The following is a 23892-nucleotide window of genomic DNA, read 5'->3' as shown; positions in this document are numbered from 1 at the left end:
AGAGAGTGCTGTCGGTCTCGCACTGTCCTGTTATCTGACAAATTCTGCTTCATGAAGTTTGTCAAAATTGATTGAAGTGATACTTGATTTTTAAGGGTAATGTCAATGTCTCAATTAAGTATCAACCAAATGAAGCCTTTTTTTACATAATAGCTTAAAAAAGAAAAACAACTTTTTTAACTGAGAAAGGAAAAAAAATCTTTTTTCTTTCTCTGTACTCTACCAGTATTTGAACTGCTTTTCTCATTACTTCTTTGTTGCAATTATACATCATACGTATGAGGGACTGGATGGGCTAAAGTTGATACTAAATAAAGAAATACAAATGTGTTTATTATATAGTATTTACTATGATTATTATGAATAGTAGTGTTATCATTTGTTGTAATAAAATCTGACATAAATGGATAATTTTGTTTGATTTACTGTTTTGCAATTGTATGTTTTTTTGTCTTTGCTATTTTCCTATTTGTATTTACCCCTATTTGTTTCCACAAACTTGGTTTCTTTACATAATTCTTCATGCGTTTCTACTTTATGTAAATCAGGTATCTGTTCAGTCTTCGATATATCTATAAATGGCTACACTTAAAGATGAATTTTCACATTTCTAAATTCCTAAATGTTCCTTAGAATTGTATACAAAGAAATTCTTAACATTTTTAGTACTGAAGAAAAACATGGCAAAATATGCTGTGTGCATTTTATTAATTTTTTTTAAAATGTCTCTCCTTGTGTGCACATTCTTGGTACTGTTGTAGGTATCCTATGCTATTGGAGTCGCCCATCCGCTGTCTATCTCCATCTTCAACTATGGGACCTCCCAGAAGAGTGAGAAGGAGCTGCTGGAAATTGTGAAAAAGAACTTTGACCTCCGTCCGGGAGTTATCGTGAGGTATCATGTGGTGTCTTGATCCAGCTAACAAACATGCAGCCAAGATCTTATTATACACACCCCACGCATACTTGATATTTCGATAAATTATCCTTCTGTTTGTCTCAGGGAGCTCGACATGAAGAAGCCCATCTACCAGCGCACAGCAGTTTACGGTCACTTTGGTCGTGACGTCTTTCCATGGGAGGTACCCAAGCAGCTGAAATACTGAACCCTCTCTCCTCTAATCTTCTTTAGGTGTACCACAGATAAACGTGTGTTTGTCTGCCTCCCCCCTCCATCCTCCTTCTCCCTCATCTTCCTCTTCATATTCACACACACACAGCCAAGTCGCCACAGCTTCTACTTCATCAGATGCCCATTTCCTATTTGTTAGCAGATTACACATCTTCAAGAGAGAACAGTAGTATTTCAGATGCCAAGATATTGACTATGTAGAAGAGATGTTGGAGGAAATGTGCGAAAGAACATAGGAACAGCTTCTGACCAGTTACCAGTTAAGTTTTTTTTGCTTTGTTTTGTATTTTGTCCTTCAGAAATGTCGCCTCGTGATCAAGAGTCTCACTGCAGTTTAATTGTAGAAGTGATCCGTGGTTGGCATCCTGTGTTGCTTTCTCTAAAATGCCCTATGTCACCTAATTCTGTTGGGTTAATGACAGTCCGGCATCACAGAAAAACATCAGCTCCCTTCTACTCACAGCTTTCACCATCTCTTGTTTTTGAAGTTTTTGATGGCACGTAAGGATCAAACACCCGTCGAGCGCTTGAACCTACCAGCCAGTTTTCTTGCGTGCTGTCCCTTCAGGCCACATTTTTCTGACGTTTTACAGAGAAGTCAGAAGCTGCTAATGACCTTGTGGTTATGTTGGGCTGCACCATGAAATCACTCCATTTTTGAAATTTATTTAGTTGGTTTAAATGTCATGTGATTGATCCAAATAATGTTGAATGTGTCAATGTCCTACTGACCAAGTTGAGGATAAAGGTACAGCACCACTCCCCCCTTTCCTGAGAGTGAATCTGGGTGTAGCTACAGAGAAACCCAGGCTCAGTCACCTCGGGACAGGGGTTGTCTTTATCCCGTGGCACCACCATACTTGAAATTTATAGAATGGCATTTAACGTGTGCCATGTCGCGTTTTTCTATCTAAAACTGTTTACCGCTCCGTTGCACACGTTTTTGGCTCCTCCGGTCTTACTTGCACACTGTAAAAGTTCGACTTGCATGGAAGAAGATGAAGAGCAGATCCACAGGCAGACCAAGACAAAGAGATCAGAAGCAGCACACAGGCGGCTTAGTGAATGTAAGACGTGGTATTATTGCTCTTGTCTTCTCAGCTGGTTTTGTACGAATGAGAACGTGGGATCAGACGTGTTACTGAGGGCTTGTAGATTTTGAATCTGTCACAGGAGTTACACAGCACATTGGTTCTTTGAGATACCAAAAAATGGAACAAGGCTTCTGTTAATGTTACATGTACAGTAGTTTCCAAATGAATGTTGAGCTTGCAGCTGACGGTTTTCTTTTTATTTATTTGTTTTTAAAAATGTCCTGCACTGTACAACATGCAAGTCTTTTTCCAGACACCTAACCGTGAAACGATCTGCGCTTTCCCCTGTCACTTTTTTTAAAGACTGTTTTACAGAGTGTACTTGCAGCAAATGCAGATAAATTGAGGAAACAAAGGTGAGGAATTGCCCTTCTCCTTGATTTTACTCTTAGACCTGTATCCTCACAATAAAGTGGAATGGTTGAGGCTAAGCCACCAGAGGCTGCAACCAATGATTAGGTCTATGAAATGTCCAAAAACGGCAACAAAGGTCGATCCAAACGGTCCCCAAAGATCTTTAGATACAATTTTTTTTTTTTTTTTTTTGTCTTTCTTTCCTGAGAACACTATCGTCTGGTCTTTAGTCCCTCCTCTGGCATCACCTTGTGGTTCCTTTGGTGTACTGCTGAGAAACCTCAAATAGGAGCCATTGAAATGAATCCGCCTCCATCGTCCAGTGAAATGACTCCCAAGGAATTTTTTTTTTTTTTTTTTTTTTTTTTATGTCTGCGTTCTCATGCTCATCCACAGACGAGACACATGATTGGTTGGTGTTGTACAGAGAAACCGGCCCGTTTACATTGTCTTCTGTGGGGAGTTTTAAGAATTTTTCTTTCCCTTAAATAGATTTTCGTCATGATTAGAAGTGAGTCTGTCAGTGCGGTTGCTGAATGTGTAAAAGTGCCTTGTCTCACTGTCTGCAGTGTCCCTATCCCCTCCTGACATATTGAACCTGTTCCCCCCCCATTCTGTAATTCATACTGTGGAGTCTGATTTGTTGATGAGTTTCTCTTTTGAACCCTTCAAATAAACTGCACTCTTCCTTGTGCTTATTGTGCTGTTTTTTTACTGTTTTTATTTTCTGTGTCATATAGCAGATTTGAGACTCCATGTTAAGGTTCTACTGTAGATTTTGGAATTATCCGTTAAAATGTTAATTTCTACACAGTTTTGTTTTTTTGTGAATAAAAAAAAAAAAGGCATAAGTCGGATTCAGTATCATGAGGCTGTTGGGATGATCGCTTCCTCAGACAGAGTTGAAGTCCAGGAACACAAAACCATGAAAATACTTTCAGTTCTGGATTTCATACACACTTGTTTTATAAAAAACACATTGTCCTTTACTTTGAAACCTCAGCTATTAAAAGTTAGGGTCAGAAACTACCAGCAAAATTGGACCAGACTGCACAGCGTTACAGATTCATTTACAGGAGGTATATTGGACTTTAATAACAAAATTATCATTAATCCAGACAAGGTGGATTTTTGATGTTTCATGGGCCAGAATACACTCTTATTAAAGCAGATGAAGCCATGATAACTTGTGCATATAATAGAAAAAGGAATTTGGTTTAAAATAAAAAAAATCTCAAGTATGCAAAATGATTGTGAAACATTCCTTCCATTCATTAATTCAACTTTCTGATCCTGCTCAAGCTTTCATATCTCGTCTACATTCCTTTTACTCCTCAAGTTCAAACAGTCCTTTTGTCCACACTTTGACAAGCTAAGTCCTGGTTTCGCTTCGCTCAACGCAAACAGCAAGCGCAAAGCAAAATCACAAAAACAGCAAGATATCAAATCAATATCGCAAAGAATTACTATCAGGTGGCATGCTGTGTCAAACGGTTAGAGGAATATTTGCAGTTTGACGTTAGAAGATCTGGGTCATGCACAGAGGCACCGAGGTTGACTCATTTTTAACTCCACCCTGAAAAGAGACGTTTGGAAATTTTATATGGTATTGCAATACAATTATTACAGTATTTGTATAATTACAGTTTGAATATTGTCAAAACATTCCACCTACCTCAACATTTTAAATCCTGTCATAGGTGAGAGACTTCCAGACAAACTTCTGACAGTAGAACATCGTCTGTGTAGAGAGACAGGACAGGTCAGATGTGATCGTCACTGAGCATTCGTGAGCCGAACAAGTTTACAGGTCGATCGATGTTTGCTGTTTACTTACTCCACATCTCAGGGCAGTGTTCATGTCTCTGCACCTGTATGTTGCCAAAGTGCAGGGGTCTGAGAGAGAGACACAGGGACATTGGAATGATAATTGATTGGTCGATTAATCATCCTTTATCGAGTAAAGTACTGTACTTCCATTGCTATATGATTTAAATGTACAACTTTAAATTGTATCAGAGTACATCTACACTGTGGCTCTGCTTGTTTTAATTAACTACAACATCTGAGAACTTCTTCCAGGTGTGAATAGGTGTAACTTATAACACTAACACAGCTGCAATCAGATTAGCCATTATTAGTTAAACCCTGTGGTTTTCCTGCTTTGAAAATAATTGGAAGTCTGCTATGGTGAATGGTCTGCATTGGGCAAGAGCTAGTGGGTGGACACAACAAGTACTTTGCAGACTGACCAACAAGAGGAGCCTCCTGCCCTTTGCACATGTGGATGAGAGCACAGATGGCCTGAGGGGTGGCGTGGCTCAGGATGGCGTCCAGCACAGTCTTGGTGAACATGCCAACCATAGCTTCGCACTGGCTTTGGAATTTGGAAGGCAAAATATGGCAAATCTCCTCAAGCAGTTCAATCACAGCCCCCTGAAGAAAGAAGAAATACAGATAAAGCTGAGCGTGCATCCAGTCAGCTGGAGGTGCTGTCATGGAGGCAGCTTACATGTGTCTGTGTGGCACACAATGAGATATTTTGTTCATTCACGTGTATGTGTGTCCCTTCACTCAATGAGAGTGGCTCACCTCAGTCCTTTCTTTAGGCAGCAAGTCCTCCAAAGTCTTGACGAGAAAAATGCAGAAGGTGCAATGTGTTGTGGGCTGTACCTGATCGACAGACACAGACATCAAAGGGAGGGAAGCCCAAAAAAGATCAACCTGCAGCCTTCTTACATATAATCAGTTTCAAATGAGTTCTTTTGAGCTGCACTTTACTCACATTTTCACTCGTCATAGCAACCTGGAAGGCCTCCTCTACGAAATACCGGAGCATCTTGTCCTGCTTGTCACAGGACCCGCAGAGCCCAATGATTTTGCAGATCTGCTCCGGTTTCTAGAGAAGAATGATATGGGACAAAATATTGAGAAAAGACTTCCCGAAAAACACACGTCCATAAAAGACTACAGGCCATGCCATTAGTATTGAACTCCTGATAATATTCTGATGATGAATCCTTCGTGCAACTCACTACAACAGAGGTAAGGATGTTGACTGCCACTGGGAGCATCTTCTCCACTTCGTCTTTGCAGATTTTGGCAGCTGCACCGGGCAGGTGGTTACAGATTTTTTCAATGCCATCCATGACCTTTTTCTGAAATAAAACGCTGTATTAGGTGTGTTGGTGTAATGACTGCTATGTAAATCATGAGATATGCTTTCGTATTTTCTCTGTCAACCGTAATCAAATGTCAAAAGATTGAGTAGACTGTTTAAGTGCTATTACTGATAACATAAATTGTTTTGCCAACGCATTTAATCAGTTGAATAATGAAAGCGTTTCCTGCCAAGACATTTTCTAGTCTGAGTTGGTGCTCTCACTTTTTTAAAGTCAGGGAAAAATGTGAAAATGAAAAGCACTTAAACAGCTGAGAAAAAACAACAAAAATAGAAAACTATGAATGGACACGACCTTTTAAATAAACCTCCTGAAGCTGTTTTTGTAGCTTTAACAGTGCTTTTAAAATTATTTTTTATTTAATTTATTACATTTTATATCAATTTTCAGCAGCCAACACCAGTGCCCGCCTTCCTCACTTCTCAGCCAATCAGGCGCCTCCTAACTGGCGCATCAACGGTTAGTTAGCTAGCTAGCTTCTAAGAAACAAATGGGGAAAAACTTTATCTTCTTGGTCTCCAGCGTGTTGTCTTACTTTGAGGAATATTTTTCCATGGTTACAAAGCTGCAGAGGTAAGTCTATAAAAATATATTTTAAAAAAAGCAACTCTCTGCTGTTAACATCAGCTTTCACTTTAATGCCGAAAAAAAATCCAAGCTAGATAGCCACTAAGCTAACATTGGCTTAGCAGCATCTTTATCCTTGTCAAGCTAAGTGTCTGTGGACTTTTGGAAGCAGCTGATTTATTTAAAAAATGAAATTACCGTGGCATTGTTGCGGTTCAAACTAAACAAAGAGAAGTGTTGAGCATTGTTGAGTGCATGGTCAGCCAAGAGTGAGGCTGGGAAATTGAAATTGAAATGTAGAAAAATGTATCTAATCGCATGAAAATCAACACAATGCTGCGACAATGAAAATAAACTAAATTTAGTCATGATGACCTGAGTTTGGATCATTTATTTAGACATTTTGTCATTTATCGTTTCCCTATCTATTTAATAAGTATTATGAATGCATTTACCTCTCTACCATTTTTCAATTTGTAGTTCCTTGCTCACCTACTGATGTCTAAAACCATGCAAATGAGGTAGTTACAGTTTAATGTGATTAGGAATTTGACATAACCATTAAAGCCATTTACACTCAAATACAGGGATATGTTACTTTTAGGTGACAGCTATTCTTTTGCACACATTTTGTTGCACATTTACACTTTGTCTTGTGAAGCGCCATGTAATTATGTTTGTAAAGAAATGTTACTGGATATAGTCACATAACTGGGGCTATTTAAAAAAAAATGATTTTACATAATTTATTGATTACAACCCATGTTTTTCACCTGAATAGAAGTTGAGGTGAGTGGTGAAATGTCTTAACATGTCTTTTTACTAATGTCTCTCTTTGGACTCAGATGGGACTCCTCACAGAACAGTGACAAAAGGGGATCTTTCAGATTAGGTGAGAAAGAGAAACTGCCACAGAAGTTTCATTTCAACTTTTTCTCGACAGAAAATAGGAAGTGGCTTCACATGAAAAAGAAGAAGGGGACCTTTCCTTGAGAGTGTGTGTGTGTATGTGTGTGTGTTTGTATGTGTGTGTCAGTACACACATGCATGACTTATTACAACTTATTTGCATCTCTGAATGTGTTAAGTGTGATAAGAACAGGTGGAATTTATTTCTGGGAAATATAAATTCCTTTTTTTGATTTAATGTAAACTTTCTAACCACCAATCTTAGCGAGTATTTGAGATAGGGCAGTGTGTATTTTAATCTTGATTTATTAATATGGACATTCACAGTGTCAATCATATCAGTGAGCAAATATCAGTCCTCTGGAATGTGTTTGCTGTTTAGTAGACTATTATACTCACCTGGAGGTCTTTGTTGGAGAGCAGGTCATCGAGGAGTTGAAATATTTGAGTGCAATCCTTGCAGACGTCCCCATTCTGAGTTTAAAGTCACATGATGGAAAAAAAAACAAACATCTGAAGTGGTTTAATCACTCGCACATACAGGTGCCTCATTTTAAATCGAGATATGTTTGTAAACACTACTTCTTGTTTGTGAAAAACTTTATTTTCAACGTTTATTTAAAGCGTATTTAACAAAAAAGAGACTTATTTGTGACTTGCTGACTTTTACATGATTAAAACTGAAACAGTAGAAAACCATGTGAAAGTACTTCTTGGAGTGGGAGTGATAATTTGAAGAGACTTCCTGATTTTGAAGAAATGCAAATCTCAGTTATCTTTGTAAGAAGTCACTTTTGCCTTATATTTATTACACTGCCTCTGATTTCGTTGTGTACAGTTTCAAGAACGGCAGGGTTTTTCTTGAAGAATGACACAACAGTGTTGAAGTATTGTCCTGTAGCTGTCATTACGTCTCCAGAATAGCACTGGTGGAGAGAATATTTTGTTTTATGCAACTTTATTAATATGGTAATTTATTATAATTTATCTTAACTTTGTACGTTCACTCAAGTGCTGTCCTCAAATACAATTTTGATGCATTTGTACTTTTCTATAATTATGTGGGGTTTTTTTTACTCAAACTCCCTTTATTAACAGATATAGTTAGAAGTTAATTTGTAGATTAAGATAATATTTAAAAAATATATATGATCAGTTTATGAGTTTATCACCCACCAGGGAGAGATTTCCACTCTAAACCTCTGCCTTGGTTAAACTACCTAACTTTATATAAAATACATCAAGCTTCAACAGTTAAATGCTAATGACATGTTCATGCATCAAACATGGCTGATAACACTATAACTTGAGTAGGATTTTGGAATTTTTGCTTGAAATGGAGAATGTATTTTCAGACTGGTACTTTTAGTTCAAGGTGTTGCAACGATTCTAGGAAAAGACGGTGGTAAAATACAGATGCTTTGAGTGGGTCCCAAATCATCGTTGTGTAATAACCGAGGTTGTTAAATGCATTCTGACATCATAACATTCGAAAATATTTTCATGTATGATATCCCTGAATGACATTTTCTCGAAATATTTGTTGTTTTTGTTACAAGAAATCATAAATCATAAACTTACTGCTCTGGGGGCATCTGGAACATCTTGCAAACCGTCGAAATTAATAGCTGAAGCCAGAGCTGCAGGGGGAATATTCATCATTAATAATCCTCATTGTAATATAGTAAAAAAAAAGAAAAAGAAAAGAAAAATTGCATTCGTAATGCATAGTCTTAATATTTAGTATTCTTATGATCTCACCACTGCCTTCAAGATAAATGAAGAGAAGCAAAGTAATCTTGAGCCAGGCCATCCTCAGTTATTTTATTTTATTTTTTTTGCTTGTAGCTGAATGTCTTCTCTCCAGATGTGTGAAGAGAACTGCGATGCGTGAAGAGAACTGCGAGTGCTGCTTATATGTGGCACGGCCCATCTGACACCTATAGCCCCCACCAACCAGATTTTGAGGGGGAACAAGACAGCCTCATGCTGGTTGATAAGAGTTGTTTTCAGCATAGCGGAACATTTTTTTTCTCTCTCGCTCAATAAGCTAATATTAGCCAAGTTTCATATTCAGTTCCTCACACCAACATGTGATCACTTGACATTTTGAAGAAAACGATGTGTTTACTAGGTATGCACTTTTTTAATGTACTGTGATTATATTTGAAATATACAGTGGCTGTCATGTCATCTTATCCAGTAGTTTGATTCATTCCAGCTGTGAATACTGACATATATTTTGTAGTTTTGTCCGTTACTTCAGGACAGTGAGAGTTGGTGTTATGGTGAAAGATACGTTGTTTTCATGGCTCTGTGGTAGTAAAAACAGCTGCACATTCCGTCTCCTGATACTGTTTAAATTCTAACTCACCACAGTATAGGTACAGTCCGATGTGCCCACACTGAAAATGATAACTGTTTCACAACACCATAGGCTGATTTCTAATTTCAATTTTGGTTTTAGAAAATGGAGACATGTGATCCTTCTGCTGTGAAGCGACCCTCTCAGCCTCCCAGAAATTGCACTCTGTCAGGAAATCATTAGATAAAACATGTACGGCTATCTGATCCACCATGTAAACTAAATTTGATTTTAATACTTTTATAACTGTTAACTTCACGTTGTAGGTTATTGCTGTCCCCTACAATCTGAAGGTATGTAAATATTTGACTTTGAGTATCAATGCTTTTTTCAAAAAGCAGTGTTTACTATTTAGTGCATCTCAAGACATGCATCTTCTTGGACATGGACATTTTACTCTGGCGACTCTCAGTGGTAGCTTTAAAAAAGACACTGTAGCAGAGAGCAGTATGTGCCTACCGTCCTGTCCCTCAAGCCTAACCAGGAACACTGAGATAAATGCAAGGAAGCGACACATAGAGTTTCTATTTTCCTGAGTAACAGAAATCTTTGCTATTACAATGATTTCAAAGATGCTCTGAAACAAAGCATTAATTGTCCCCAGAAGATGAAAGGTTTAAATTTTCAGTGTATTGCTTATATGTCTTTGACAGTGTATGAAATCAATACCTCGTGAGCTCTGCCATCACACAGCTTAGATAGATTCTTACACTTTCAAATTTCCTTTTAACCCAGATGCCTTTTCAGTTCGTTCAAGCATCTGCAGAGTTCATGTTACTCTTTTTGCCACTACATTCTTCGTACCTGTTGAGCCTGAGAAACGGCTTTGACATTTAAAATGCCATCTGCCTGCCCTGTGATGTCCTTGATTGACCTGTAGCTGGTGTTTTTCTTGTCATAGACCTCTAATCAAATGCCAACACATGTACTGTTTGTCTTCTGCAGGTGTGTTTAATCAATTTATAACAATTGAAAAGTCAGTTTCTACCTTGGAGCAGCCATGCTAAAGTAACCATACTAAATAATTCACACTGAGTAGTCTGGCTTGTTGTTGATGTCAACAATGTGTAGTACATTTTCTATAAGCTGGATAAAGCAGACTTAAGTGATCCCATACCAAGGTCACGTGTACCAGATCTCATCAGATTCTTTAATGTCTACAGAAAGCACAACAATTGTATACATATAAAGGCTCAATGCAAAACAGGACAGCAGAAGTGGACCTCAGTAGAAAGAGGCTGTTAAAATAATCACATCCTCTCAAAACCCATAGATAGTTCCCATTTAGCTTTAAGTACTTTCAATGTGGGTTTTTAAGAATACTTAACTGAGTAACAGCATTGACATACTCACTCACACATTTATAAAGCATAAATAAAAACAGTCAATGAAGATCTTTCTTTTCTGGATAAAGTGTCCTCCCCAAAATGGCACAGTGCTTAATTAACAGCCAACAGAATTAAATACACATACAGTCCTGTGGAGTCCTTCTGCTTCTCTATACTGTACATCAGATATAGGTGTTTTTGATGATTGGTTGGACAAACACGTCACTGTGGGCCCAGGGAAACTATGAGGGGAATTTTTCATTCATTTCTGACTGTTGATAGACCAAATGATAAATTAGTTGGGGAAAAAAATGAGATACGTGACTTACAAAAGGTAGCTCTGCTTACAAGTAGCCTCCAATGGTCAATACATGAAGATAACTATGCCTATGGACTTTGGTGTGGTAGGTCAGTGATAAATCCTACACTTCCTTACCGTACGTGTCAGTTATTTATGTACATGTATTTCTTGGACAAAGGCGGCCAGGATATTAAAATCCTTTTCCATCATCTGAACCACAGTGTTCTGCAGAAAAGCTGGGTGTAAAAGAGAGATTAATGTGAGCTTACATACAGTATCTACCACACAAAGAGATTTTATGTTTGTTCATGTGCATTCTGTCATCACACGAGTGTGACTCAACTTGTTTCTTGGTTTCTTGGAAAGAATGTTCACCAGGGTGGTGATAAAGAACTGGCAGGAAAAGCTTGCGGGCATTCCCTTATCAACAGATATGAACAGCTGAGGGAGTTCAGCAGAGAGATCGAACTTTGGCCTTTTCAAACAAAATATTGTTCTTTTTAATAGTTAAAAAGACTGTTTTTTTGCTTTTTTTTAAAGAATAGACCTCTTGAAAGAATAAAAAATATGCAGAGAGCAAAGACTACAGAACAAATGTTACACAGGAAAAAAGGAAAAAAATTCAGGCATGCCAGCCTTACCATGAAAGAATAATCATGTTAAAGGCCAGTAGAAGGATCTTCTTCAGCACTCCTTTACAGATTTTTAAAACCCTACGTGATGCGGTACAGCTTTTCATCTATGAACTTTTCCTGGAGTAAAGCCAGGAATAGCTACCTATTTGCACCATTTGTGTGCAGTTCTTTATAGGTATACAGGATGTACTTTTGTTTTTCTGGTTATATTTATGGTACTGTATGTATATATATTTTTGTTCTTTCTCACTGCTGTACTTGGGCCTCTCTTGCTATATCTCAATCTCAATGAGATTCCTTGATTTTAGAAAGTTAATATTATGATTATTACTATATTACATTTTTTTTATTCACCACCACTGAGTCTTAACCCAGACTGTAGTTTTGACCAAAAATACTGGTGAGGTCAATGTTAGTGGAAGGTGTTTTGCTATATCAGTGTGTTGAGTTGTTATATAAAGTGTTTCCTTTTGTGCTCGTGCAGGTGGGACTCCTCACAGTTCAGAGAAAAGAGGATCTCTGATGTCAGGTGAGCAAAAAAAACTACTTTCGAAATTTCATTTTAGCCTTCAGTCAGTGGCTCAGCACAGACAAGTGGAGGGGACTTTTCCATTACTGTGCGTGTGTTAGTGGAAGTATATGTCAGTGTGGGTGTTGTTTGCAGACTCCTCCCATGCTGTCTAAATGTGAAGAATGTGCCTCGTCTAAAAAAAGAACAGGTGTCGAGGTTTGCCAATGTCCTTATTTATTTTATTTAAATTTTTTTTTTTACGAAAACTATGCAAATAGTTGTGTTTCAGTTTTGACTCGTGTTTGGACATACACAGTAAAAATATTATCAGTGAGCAAATAGTAATGCTCAGGAATGCTCAGTAGACTGTTGTACTCACATATAGGTCTGTACTGGAAAGCAGGTCAGCATTCTGAAAAATCACATAATGAAACTAAATCCACACCTGAAACTGATGTAGTAACTTATAAATCCCATGTGCGCATACAGAGGATTAGTTCTATTCCCAACTTTGCTGTTTTGTACAATATTGGCCTCTACATTGTCTTAGCATCACACAGCAACATGTTCATTCTCCCCGTACTTTTTACAGTTACTACTTACGAGATACTGAGGCGAATTCAGATTTTAGCCAAGGATTTCTCCTGCCTGAGTTGGGCTGCACCATTGAGCAGAATCTGTACTGTATTAGCAAATAGTTAGACTTTCGTCCTATGACCTCAAGTCTTATTTTAGCACTCCATTCAGTTTTACCTACGTTTTATACTATACTTAATTCATCACAGTTCTCTGGTTAGACTTTGTTCTTATGTAGCACAGCTGATGCAAAGTCAACTTGATTGTTCCCATTCTCCTTAACAACACAGGACAAAACTCAAGTATATTCAGTAACTTAGTCTACAATACAAATGGATCACCAGATAACGTTCCATTTCCCTTTTCTCCAGGTGACTTCAAGCCTAGTTGCAGATTGAATTGTGTAGCGATATCGAGGTTTATCAGGAACCAACAAAACATTGATGGTTTCATTATTATATATCCATTACATTGTGCAATCAACATCTACTTCATAATGAAATCTTGAACAACTTCTAGAACATTTTTTTCTTCCATTGACAGTTGAAGACTTTAAATTTTGTGCTTGATTGTATCCCTTGGCTGTGTTAGGTGTACACTTACCTAAGCTGTCATTCAGATAGATTCTTAGGCTTCCAACTTCCTTTTCAGGCCTGGTGCCTCTGGTACTTACATGTGTCTGGATAAATTCCAAACCATGACAAAGAAATTCCGTCACGACAGCTTGGCTCTCTAGGTTTTATAGCTGACTCAATATCAGTTTCCTTTTATGTATTTCATGAACCACTTCATTCTTTTTGCCTGAACAACAAGGTCTGTAACTTTGTGCCATGTAGTTTTGCATCTGTCATGAGCTGAGCTCCACAACCCTGTTTTATCTGACTGTCCTGCAGAAACTGATCTGTCTGTGTCGTAGACCTGTGATGGCCTCATTATAGAGGGTTATTTCTAAACATGTCTAATTTGATAACTTCTCCTTTTTTTCTTGGGTTTCTATCTGCTATCGGACCCGGCCTTTTAAAAGGTTTTCTCCAGTTGGATGTTGGAACTAGCCTTTAATTTGAAGACACCGTTAATGACAGATATTGTGGGAATTGTGAAAGCTTGAATGCCTTACACCGCTCTCAGAAACGACTTGGAATGCTAATTATCACCCAGTTTCACACAAATGCCTCAGTCCTTCCTCTTAGGACTTAGATGCTGTCCCAAAGGAGAAAAATTATATCTTTTGAATGCTGATTTGTAAAGTGAAAGCCTTTGATTGACTAAAGACATGCTACTCGGTCCTCCTGAACACCACTAAGAACGTGTTCAACTCACGTGTTCAAACTATTAGTTGTTGAAGATCACAGTTATTATGCAGTAGAAAATGCCGGTGCCCTAGTGCCCTAGATTAATTGAGTGCATGTTTTCCTGCTTGGTGCCTTTTTACCATTGATCTTGATTTATACAACTTCCCAAACATCTCTCTTGGCTTATCTTTATAGCCAGTAGTTTATAGTACTACAAGTGTGTCATTCCAGGAATTGAAAACTGTGCAGCAGGCCCTCAGATGAGTGTCACTAGTAGGCATTTGTAAACTATACAGTAATATAAACCAGCTTGAGGTGAAAAACAAGAGTGATTTTTGATTTACTACTTTGTCCTGTTTAGGGTATAGTAAGATAAGGGACATACAACACACGTGAAGGGGAGGTACAATGAGACATGAGGTGCTGACAGACACTAACAATAGGATGTTTTAGCATTGCGTCTGTGCTGTTGATGGATCCAACTTGGCATTGTTGTTTTTGAAAAATGGTGGGCGGGATTCCATGACAGCATTTTTTGTTTTTGTATCAGTTTCTTCCTTCTGACTTTCCATGTTACTGCTCTTTGTATTAGCCAACCTTGTGAAATCCCTCTGGTATTCTTCACATCGCTGCTTCCTCCTGACTCAGAATTTTCAGCATAATCTTAAAAGTTACGAGCTCGCTACAGGTGAATTATGGGCTGTTACTTGCTAAAGGTTTCTACCTACAACAAGGAGATGCTGAGGAGGCCTTTTTGTCTGTAAGGTTTTAGACTGAGATGAGGACAACAACAACTACAAATGTGCAAACAAACTGGAACTTGAAAGAAATAATTTTTTTGCATCCAACTAATCTATCTCTGCATATGTCTAGACATATAATCAACCTAGATTTCCTATATTAAACCAACTTCATGGAAATGGAAATGAAATGGACATTGGAAACAGGTCTGAAAAGGGCCAGAAGTAAAAAGGTAACCTGCAGCCATTGGAAAACACAATTCAGTTCCAGTTTTCATAAATGTGCATAAGATTACTGTAGCAACTCTACTGTTACTGAGAATAATATACTGTCAGATGAGGGCCATGAAAAATATAGAATTAGAATAGATTTCCCCTAAGTCCAGGCAATCATTATGGCTTATTTTTCATAATGAAAAGCATAACAGCGGCACATGAATACTAAAATAATACCCCCCTCCAAACTTTTAAGACCATAATTAAGACCATGTCAGTGTTGTAGATTAATTTGTCTTCATATTGGACTTTTTCTGTTCTTCTTCTCTCTGAAAATAATTTTGTCTGTGTTTGAAAAAATGTAATAAAAATACAAGGTGTTGAGTTGCTGACCTTACACTCATGTCATATAAAATGGGAATGGCATTTGGTTTGTTTAATGGGATTAAAAGGCCTAAATATTTCTTAATGTTACGGTAAACAGCCGTTCAATGAACAACTGTCAAGGACAAATGTGTATAATCTTACAGTGAAGCTGAAAAATACTGTTCGTGCCAACCTCCATCCATTTAGCTGCCATTGTAGCGTGACAAAGTCAAACAAGTCATCCATTAGTTGAGAAAGCTGCATGGTTGTCTGAGCTTTTTGTTGTCAAGCCTCGAGCTCTGATAATGGATTTTGATTGTACTGCTATGGGGGAGTGAAAAGAATCCAGTAACAGTAACCTTCACTGGGAATTTAAGTTATTGATATTCTTGGAAAATATAAGTAAGTATAAGTAAATTAAGTACATTTTATTTATGACATAATTTCTAAATCACACAGATTAGATATACTGATATATCTCAGATAGGTCTATGATATGAATGTTTTGCTTTGTGTAAATTGCATCTACAGTATTGAAGCCCTCACTACATGGAGGAACTAGTTTCTGCACTTGCTTACTTTTACTGCATTTTTTTATATGCATACATAAAATAGGGTTTAATACCGATGGGTAAAAGTCTTAACAGTAATTGGAAAAGAAAAGATTTCCTGCATGTTGAAAACGTCTTTTAGTGTCACGAGTCTGACGCATTGACTTTATTGTCTCCAGTACCAAGCACACCTCTTCCTGATTGTGTGTATAGCAAAGGTTAAGTCTGTATTGTACAACATTGTAAACTATGCTATTGTTATTAGAAATGGTGTAAATGACTCATGCAGAGACCAAAACAGCTCTGCTTCCTGGACATTGGGGAATTTCACAAATCACAGACAGAACTGTGAGGCATTGTTGAAGCCAGCAAAACCTTTCAATTTAGGTCTGCCATTATGTACAAAGTTCTCGTTCTTATGACTTTACAGGATCATTGCCTCAATGTTAAAGCAGTTTCCCACCAGCAAACTCCTGTCAAATACAACTGACAGCTCACTTCCAAACCAAAGGAGAAATATGACTTCTTGCTAAAACCTGAGGTTGACAAACAATGTTTCAACCTCTGCTTCAAAGAGGAAACTGGAGTAGTGCAACTTTCCTGTTTATGTTGCAAACACAGTGATTTTCTGACAGAAAGGTAAATCCCACACTGTGTTAACAAGCAGACCTGCCATTGAAATTGATGACAGAAAAGGACTGAAAATATTATTTCTCCTGCATGAATACATTAGTGACATACTATGTCACTGATGTCTAAGAACTTTGCCAAAAAATGTTTTTACCCTGTTTAAACTCAATTATTTATCCTTTAAAACAAGTGCATAATTGTATCTTGATACTAATACAATAGCCATACTAGTAAACCCTTTCTTTTAAACTAGGGAAGAGGGTAGTGTAGATGTGTATGTCTTGCCTCATTTGGGTCCAGGTACAGGACATGTAAAGAGGTTGAAGTTTGCATGTTTGCCAACAGAAGACTTCACAGGTCAAAATATTTAGACAAAAATCCGGAAGCTAGCAAAATAACTTTCTGTCTTTGGATTTAGATAATATTCTGTAAACAATTTGTCCACTTCTCTGGGTTGAAAGGATGGAGAACAGATTTTTGTTGTTTATGCTCTCGATTCACAACAGAAATAGAAGTCCTCATGATTAAATCCAGTGCTACACACAAAGCTTTTACACCCAAATTAACACGTATATGCAGGTTTCTTTAATGGCGAGTAATCCCACTAAGAATAGGCGTAGAATAGACAAGTCTGCTTCTTAGTGGCTTATCATCATCAACAATGAGGCACAAAGAAAAGAGAAAGAAAAGAAAAAACAGGCAACAGTATAAAGCAGCAGATTCGACTACATCCAGAAAACAGTAAAAGCAAGGTGTGTCCTTGTTTTTGTAAATGGTTGACAATTTTGCATGACAACTATGAAGAGGCCTTTGTATGTGCAGCAGCCACAGGGCTCCCCACCCAAACACACTGATTCCCTCTCAAGGTAAACTTATGGTTGACCGTATGTCCATCTTTCCTTTTCCTCATTGCACAACCATGTCTCACAAACACAACCTATTACTTATTTACCTACAACGTGACCAACACCTTTAGTTAATATAACACTGATTTGAACTCGTAACCTCAAGCTACCGTACTTTTGTTCAGTGTAAATCACTTCCTTTTTTCACAGGCTTACTTAAGTTCATCAGTTTGCGTGTGGCAACACTGAAGACCATTAGCCACAACATGGCAACATTGGTAAATAAGTTAAAAAAAACAAAAAAAAAAGGAAGACAAGAACACTCACACAAATCATTTCATCGCTCTGCAGTCAGTTATTAGGATAAAATGCCCGAAACATTCTAACCAAATTTGTGGGTAATACATTTTTTTCCAGCAAGAAAAGACTGGATTTACTTACGTCAGACACAGTAATGTGAAGAAAAAGGGCACTGTGTATATTTTTATGCAGTAATCATGCTTTCAAGAAGTATGTCAAAAAGTGGACAAAATAATTTCTATTTTTCAAAAATGACTACATTACAATTATGATAAAGTTATGATAATGAATGAGGAAATTGTTTATACAAATAGTTTGATCATAAAATACCAAAAGAACGGCATGCAAGTGCCTATAATGCTTACATTTATTCCATCATCATTACGGTGGCCAGTAGCACTTGTTATTCGACATATCATTAATTTATGGTATTGCAAATAAGAACATTATCACTATCAGTTGGCCAGAAACAACAAGTGATAAGAACAAAAGATTTCCTTGAGCGACGATAGAAGGAAGAAGGAACTGTTCTTTTACTGTAGTCTCATCTGGACAACCCCAGGGGCGAGGCCTCAGAGGACTGAATATAAGGAGGGACGCGACGTTTGACACAGCATCGCTAACTCAAGCTCTCCAAGAGCATCTGAAATCTTCACAGCTATCTTCACTGACACAGGTAACAGCATTTTCCTTTTCACCTTAAATGCTTAATTATTTTTTGTTACATAGTGCTTGGAAATATTTTTTTTGCATTGCCTTTTTTAGTGTATACATAGTATATGCCTATTGATATTTATAACAACAATACAATGAATTTGGTTTTTAACCTGATGTTTGTCTATTTATTTTAGAGATGATTTTCTCTGTCCTTCTTGTGCTGGGTGTCTGCTTGGTGCCGGCTCACTCCAAACCAGCAGGTAGGCTGCAGTCTTCACACTGCGGGCACCTTTCTTTTTTTTCTAATTCCCTTTTACACCTGAATTTCCCCTGTGTTACATCACTGGTGAAGTTTAAAATCATTTTGATGAACAAGTCAAATGAGTGTGTTGTTTCTTTGCAGAAGAATATTTGGGCAGTCCTCTCCTTCAAACCTGTTTTGAAGAGGCAAAGAAACTTGTGGATGATGCATACAAGTACTCCAGAGAAGAGTGAGCTCATCTTTTGAGTTATCTTATTATATGATAAACTGATATCTCTGAGCATAGTACTCATGAAAGCCATTCATTATAGTAACTACAGAACCTCCAAAAAAGATGACAGTTTGAGTTAATCATTCCACTGTGTCTTTCACTGCTCCAGGAGTCTGAGACGAGTCCGCAGGGAAGTGGTGAAACCTCACGATGCTCTCCGTCTGTTGAAGCAGCCTCGGGCTGACACACGCTCAGCTGTAAGATCTGCAGACTACATGGCACAGACCTTCCGTCTGCTTAACGAAAGGGTGCATCGTGTGCACAAACGCTCACTCAACGCAACAGGTTAGACACGTAGCACCTAAACAAAGACAACAGATACACACACACACACAAAGCACACAGTGATTTTTTTGTGACAACTCTTCCTGGTTTTGGTTGAGGGTCTAAGGTTTACTGTTGCATAATTTGGTGACAGTTGACTGCCTCAAAGCTGTAATTATCAACTAGACATATAAAGTTAACAGACATGCACACACATTGTGACAAAGATGTGCCGTGTGTCTTTTACATTTTTCAGACTTGCTCTCTGAAGAGGACCTGAGGAGGCTTTCAGAAATAAGTGGATGTGCAGCTCGAGTCAGACTCCCACAGTGCCGCACCACACCAAACGTTAACAAGTATCGCACCATCACCAGCATCTGCAACAACTTGTAAGAGAAACATTTAAGCTTTGAATAAAACTGTTTTTATGTTTTGATCTGTATTTAACATCTGTAACACCATCTTGGACATAAAAAGATACACTTTTACATTTAATATATTCATATTCCCTTTCTATCTAATGCCTTTTCTAAAAATAAAAAAAAACTTCATTTACAGGGGCACTTTATTACATTACAAAGTGTCCTCATTATCATTATTTGGTTCCCCATTTAGACTTCTTGCTTTTCAGGATACGTATCCGACATGTGTGTGTAAGGGAAAGCAATTGCATGATTTATTTCCAAAAAAAGAATCTGTGTCAATTTAAGGGAAACTGTGAGACTGAGTTGTGCTAATGCTTGTGAAATACACCTAAACACGACAGAAGATGTTAACATTTCCCTCGGATTTCTCAAGCAGCATTTCCAAACATGCCCGTCTCTTCTGTGCTTTTAGAAATAACCCTCGCCTTGGAGCTGCCAACACTCCCTTTGCCCGCTGGCTACCTGCTGAATACGACGACGGCGTCTCTGAACCGAAAGGCTTCAGAAACCAGACATTCAACAGCTTCTTCCTCCCACTGGTACCTTGGACCTTTAAATCTCAGACACTCACTTCAATTAATCTACATAAATGCTGATTAAAATGAGACAATTGCTCAATTATTTCCCATTTTCAGGTCCGACAGGTGTCCAACAACATCCTAAGCACAAGGGACGAAGATGTGGTTAACGACAGAGAATTCACTCACATGGTAACCTTGTTCGGGCAGTGGAACGACCACGATCTCACCTTCACGCCCTTCTCTCCCAGCATCCGCTCCTTCAGCAACGGGGTGAACTGTGATGAAAGCTGTGAGAACATCGAGCCATGTATCCCCATCCCGGTCAGTGTCAATGCTCAAAACCAAACAAGATGATGTTTCCGCTCAGATATTCTCTCCATAACCTCTGGACTCTCTTTTCCTACAAACAGATTCCTCCTGGCGACCCCCGCTTGCCAACCGGCCCAGACAGCTGCATCCCTGCTTTCAGATCAGCCCCTGTTTGCGGAACAGGATTCTCGGCCTACAATTTTGGAGGAGAAGCCAACAGGAGAGAACAGATCAATGCCCTGACAGCCTACCTGGATCTCAGCCAGGTGTACGGCTCTGAGAATAAGCTTGCCCAGTTTCTTCGAAACCTCACAAGTGATGATGGCCTGTTGCGCGTCAATACAGAGTTCAGAGACAACGGACGTGAGCTGCTGCCCTTCAACCCGATGGTGATGAACATGTGCGCCACCCGCAGAAGAGTCACCAATGACTCCAACGCCAGAGAGGTTCCCTGTTTCATTGCAGGTTAGTCATCTTGCAAGTGTAACTAATGACAAATGATCTTCTTAATAGTGTTATTGCTAATTTTAAAGTATTTCACAAATAATTCATGAACAGATTTTTATAACTTATAAACTCCTAACTGTAAGAAAACATCAACTCTTTGATTTCTGTCTGTTAGGTGATGTCCGCGTGGACGAGAACATCGGTCTGACGTCACTCCACACACTGTTTATGCGAGAGCATAACCGCCTGGCACGTCAACTGAAGAGACTTAACCCACACTGGGACAGTGAGACTCTCTACCAAGAGGCCCGAAAGATCATGGGTGCCTACACACAGGTAACTACACCTGAGAGCTGGTCAGTTTTCTTCATTTTATAGTTGCATGTGTCATGCAGTCCACTGTCTTTTAAACAAAATAAATCTCTCTGTCTCTCTCAGGTGTTTGTGTTCAGGGACTATCTGCCACACATTGTGGGTGACGATGCAATGCGCAGACTGCTTGGCCGTTACCCTGGCTACAATGACAAGGTGGACGCCAGCATCTCCAATGTCTTTGCTACAGCAGCCTACCGCTTCGCCCACTTGGCCATCCAGCCAAACTTGGCCCGTCTGGATGCAAATTACAGGGAGCACCCTCAGTTCCCAAGTGTCTCCTTGTTCAAGGCCTTCTTCTCCCCCTGGAGAATCATCTTCGAGGGTGAGCAGAACAGAGAGAAGTGTCGCAACTTATCAGCTCTATCGTGAACTATCAGCCTAATTTGTATCTGACCTCTCCAGGTGGCATTGACCCTCTGCTGCGCGGTTTGGTCGGACGTCCTGCTAAACTGAACACTCAGGATCACATGATGGTGGACGCTCTGAGGGAGAGGTTGTTCCAATTTGTGCAGCATCTGGCTTTGGACCTGGGCTCTCTCAACATGCAGAGAGGACGTGATCACGGCCTGCCCGGTACTTCTGACTTCTCCCTCAATTGTTTCATCTATTCATTAATTGTCTTCGACCACTCTTTGCTCACATGTTGTTTGCTTCTCTAGGCTACAATGCTTTTCGCAAGTTCTGTGGCCTGTCTCAGCCCAGGAACCAGGCAGAGCTCGGTCAGGTCCTGAACAACAGCGACCTGGCCCGCAGGCTGCTGCAGCTCTATGGCACACCCGACAACATCGACATCTGGCTGGGAGGCGTGGCAGAGCCATTCGTCCAGGGCGGTCGTGTTGGGCCTCTGTTTGCCTGCCTCATTGCAAAACAGTTCCAGAGGATCCGCCAGGGTGACAGGTCAGTATGTAGTTGGGTGTATTTAAAATGTAGGCGTAGAGTTCTGGAGACATCTGTTTTTTTTTTTCTTTTTGGGCGAGTTTTTTTTTTTTAAGTGATGAAGTCTGTTTTGTAGTAGCCAGAGGTTTTGGTAGTATTTTTCTAGCATCAGTTTACACCTTGGGAATAAGATGATTTTGACTGCATTATTTGAAATACTAATTTACCTCATGTCAGCTGCACAATCAAGAACACAGATTCATTTCGAATAGTCTCTGTTGACTCCAGTCTGCTTCCCTTCTCCTTCTTTGAAATGAACAGGCTGTGGTACCAGAAGCCGGGCGTCTTCACCTCACGCCAGAGAGTCGCTCTGTCCTCTGCCACGCTGTCCAGGATCATCTGTGACAACACCGGGATCACGTCAGTCCCCTCTGACGCTTTCAGCGTCATTTCAAACAGGAACCGACTCGTCCGTTGCTCCAGCATCAGACGCCTGAACCTGTCGGCCTGGAGGGAAACATCCTCCTGCACAGGTGAAACTCCATTAGACTTAACTTTTTGACCACGGGAGGGGGTGGGGTTGGGGGACTTGGATTTTTCATTCTGAGTTTAACCTGGTGTGTTTATTTTCTTCTCTAATCACTTGTTTGGAAATGGTATTTCATATGCGGTGTTTGATCTTGCAGGGCCAAGCTGTTATCCAGTCAATGGACAAGAGGTCGGTTTTTAACACTAACAAATCGCAGTAACATTTTAATGGCAGAAAGAAGCTAAACCTTCTAAAAAAAAAATCCATTTTCAAATCATTTAACACCTGTTGGTCTTATCTTTTTTATGAAGGGGGTCCTCCCTCTAAAAGAAACCATTCATGGTGTACTAATTCAAACACATTCAAAATACTTCCTAAAACTTTCAGGATAAATTAGTTTAACTTTGACATCTTCTTCACATACAGGATATGGATGCGAATTTGCTGGACCCCGAGGACCCAGAGGACCCAGAGGTCCCCGAGGACGAAGGGGAACTCGAGGACAACGAGGTACTGTACTCAGATATGATAAGCACTGTTTGTTCAGTCTTTGTATATCATTTATAGTGCTAACTTGGGATGGAACATTAAAAGATTTCTGTGCAGATCTGGATAAAAACCACAGTTAATTGTGGTGAATTGTCATTCATTGTCATTCATCTGGATAATAGTGAATCAAGAATATATTCATATGAATGATTTGGGATATTGATTTCTGATATACTGTTTTTGAATTACATAAGCTTGTCACCATTTCTGAGGTCATGGGTGCACATTGTATCCCCCACAAAATAACAATTAGATGTGTGTTAATACTACAGATTCAAAACTAAAAAACAACATAATTTGTACAGGATGACCTTTTTTTAAAAAAATTTTCCAGCATTTGTAGCAATCCATATTTTTGTTTCTCTCCAGGTCCAGTAGGACCCCCTGGCCCGAGAGGTCCACCTGGACTGCCCGCACTTAGCACCAACTCTTCACAGTCACAATCTGCCTTTTCCGTCCGCTTGGGCCTGCAAAACCCATCCTCAGTGAAAATCCTTCATTTCCAACAGGTCA

The 23892-nt window shown here is 39.0% G+C and overlaps 4 protein-coding genes across 5 annotated transcripts in view; 3 read left to right on the top strand and 1 right to left on the bottom strand.

Annotated features, from left to right (window-relative positions):
• mat2aa (methionine adenosyltransferase II, alpha a) overlaps positions 1-3272 on the top strand; it is a 7638-nt gene extending 4366 nt beyond the window's left edge. The window contains exons 8-9 of the mRNA XM_037116258.1: positions 762-895; positions 1004-3272. Coding sequence (XP_036972153.1) covers positions 762-895; positions 1004-1106 — 237 coding nt within the window. The 3' untranslated portion in view covers positions 1107-3272. The remainder of the gene's footprint in view (positions 1-761; positions 896-1003) is intronic.
• Positions 2776-9277, bottom strand: LOC119029447 (prosaposin-like). The gene is made up of 10 exons (XM_037116259.1): positions 9000-9277; positions 8820-8878; positions 7638-7712; positions 5616-5738; positions 5366-5479; positions 5173-5253; positions 4833-5016; positions 4418-4476; positions 4256-4321; positions 2776-4156 (listed from the first exon to the last, which is right to left on the bottom strand). The coding sequence occupies exons 1-9, from the start codon at positions 9049-9051 to the stop codon at positions 4265-4267; spliced, it is 804 nt and encodes a 267-aa protein (XP_036972154.1). The 5' UTR covers positions 9052-9277; the 3' UTR covers positions 2776-4156; positions 4256-4264.
• The window catches only part of loxa (lysyl oxidase a), a 33230-nt gene continuing 15509 nt past the window's right edge, over positions 6172-23892 (top strand). The window contains exons 1-3 of the mRNA XM_037116257.1: positions 6172-6335; positions 7175-7221; positions 12352-12396. Of these exons, the coding sequence (XP_036972152.1) occupies positions 6253-6335; positions 7175-7221; positions 12352-12396 (175 nt within the window). The 5' untranslated portion in view covers positions 6172-6252. The remainder of the gene's footprint in view (positions 6336-7174; positions 7222-12351; positions 12397-23892) is intronic.
• Positions 7193-23892, top strand: mpx (myeloid-specific peroxidase). 2 transcript variants are annotated; one of them, XM_037116254.1, is made up of 18 exons: positions 7193-7221; positions 12352-12396; positions 18457-18570; positions 18746-18811; positions 18955-19042; positions 19194-19369; positions 19605-19737; positions 20186-20312; positions 20409-20615; positions 20705-21068; positions 21226-21386; positions 21489-21747; positions 21828-21998; positions 22085-22322; positions 22623-22834; positions 22988-23019; positions 23257-23340; positions 23749-23892. In XM_037116254.1, exons 4-18 carry the CDS (start codon positions 18748-18750, stop codon positions 23755-23757), a joined length of 2325 nt encoding a protein of 774 aa, XP_036972149.1. In that variant the 5' UTR covers positions 7193-7221; positions 12352-12396; positions 18457-18570; positions 18746-18747; the 3' UTR covers positions 23758-23892. The 2 variants fall into 2 exon arrangements, with proteins under 2 accessions (XP_036972149.1, XP_036972150.1); XM_037116255.1 differs by lacking the exons at positions 7193-7221; positions 12352-12396 and having other exon boundaries at positions 18335-18570.

The sequence above is a fragment of the Acanthopagrus latus genome, chromosome 12 (assembly GCF_904848185.1).
Source record: "Acanthopagrus latus isolate v.2019 chromosome 12, fAcaLat1.1, whole genome shotgun sequence".
Classification (NCBI taxonomy): Eukaryota; Metazoa; Chordata; class Actinopteri; order Spariformes; family Sparidae; genus Acanthopagrus; species Acanthopagrus latus.
This window is presented reverse-complemented; position numbering and strand designations above follow the sequence as displayed.